Source organism: Hippocampus comes, unplaced genomic scaffold (genome assembly GCF_001891065.2).
Source record: "Hippocampus comes isolate QL1 unplaced genomic scaffold, H_comes_QL1_v1.1 C16968330, whole genome shotgun sequence".
Classification (NCBI taxonomy): Eukaryota; Metazoa; Chordata; class Actinopteri; order Syngnathiformes; family Syngnathidae; genus Hippocampus; species Hippocampus comes.
In genome coordinates, this window is record NW_017841493.1 from 1 (window position 1) to 1,451 (window position 1,451).

A 1,451-nucleotide genomic window follows, 5' to 3' on the forward strand; every position below is an offset into this window, starting at 1 on the left:
AAATGAGCCCAAAGCTTGGACACTTTCATCTTGGCTTGAGCTTCTTGCTCTGCAGTAACAGTCGATGGGGGACCATAACTATAAAATACTGAAATATAGTTGAAAACTATACCATATAATATTCGCTAAATATGATACAAAACTCTGGGATCGACCTATGACAGAAAGAGTGAAGTGTCATTGCATGACTGTATACAGTAGTAAAATGACAATTTATACCACAGCACCACCTGCTGGCTGTGGTGTGCCACTGCTTTGATTTGACCCAAAACAGCTGAACCACTTTTGTGCCCGCAGATGTGGATGAATGCGCCCTTCCTTTTGCGCCATGCCTCCATCACTGCAGCAATACAGATGGATCTTACTTTTGCCACTGCAGAGAAGGCTTTAATCAGAATGAAGGCTTTGCCTGTCTGGCCACAGGTAATTATGGATTATGGTATAATTTCATATTTGATGTTTGTATTATAATAGCTTATTCATGCCAAATCAATAAGTGTTATGAATCAGAGAGAGGGGAAAAAAATACAATCTTGAATGTGAATTTTTAAGTGTCATAAGAAATGTTACACCTGCTACCTTTATTCAGGAAATGTTACCCGGCTGCTGACAGTGTTGGGGACATCTGTCGGGCTGCTGAATGTGAAGTCACAACATTTTGACGTGCTCCAGACTCTAAAGTTCAACCCAGTTGTCGTGACATATGACATTGCCCGAGCCCACTACTATTGGGCTGACAACATGGGAGTCCTATATAAAAGTGATGGGCAGCGCAGCTGGACAATTCATACTGGTTTGTTACGCTCTTACCCATACCTCATGTTCATCTATAATGACTTCCGAAACTCATGAAGCATGCACAAGTATGACTGTAGCTGTGACGCTTCATCCAAAGAAAGAATTTTGGCAATCATTCAAAACATAAGTGTTTCATTTGCTATTTCATGAGCATTAAGCTGACCTGTCCTTCAAATGTTTGCTCACATAGGAGAGCCTGGAATCAAAGGTCTAGCTTGTGATTGGCTGAACGGAAACCTTTTCTGGACAAATCAGAGGACAGAATCAATCTACATGCAAGCAGATGACGAACAAAGTTACACCGCTCTGTTGAGCAAATCTATCAGCCCATCAGAATTGGTTATCCTTCCGGTGGAGAGGTGGGCTTGATCAACATTTTCAACAGGATGCAATTAGAGTTGATTCATTTTTTTTCTCCCCTAAAAGCATTATCTTAAAAGCTTCTTTGGTCTTTGTTCTGGCAGCTTGATGTTTTGGGTCAACACGGGCCCTGGTGATAGGGTGACCATAGAGAGGTCATGGATGGATGGGTCAGACAGAAGCTCTCTGACAGTGCTCACAGCTCAATTGGCCCATGGACTGACAGCAGACGTGGCTGCCAGGAGACTGTACTGGATCAGTGACTTCAAGATGGTGACTAAAAAAAAAAAAAA

The 1,451-nt window shown here is 42.2% G+C and overlaps 1 protein-coding gene across 1 annotated transcript; it reads left to right on the plus strand.

The window, feature by feature from the left end:
* Positions 1–297: 297 nt before the first annotated feature.
* LOC109509612 (low-density lipoprotein receptor-like) lies at positions 298–1,431 on the plus strand (the record flags this gene model as incomplete). Its single annotated transcript, XM_019859442.1, has 4 exons — positions 298–423; positions 590–793; positions 989–1,157; positions 1,263–1,431. Coding segments are annotated over 4 exons (668 nt in total), but the record flags the coding sequence as incomplete, so codon positions are not given.
* Between the last annotated feature and the right edge of the window lie 20 nt (positions 1,432–1,451).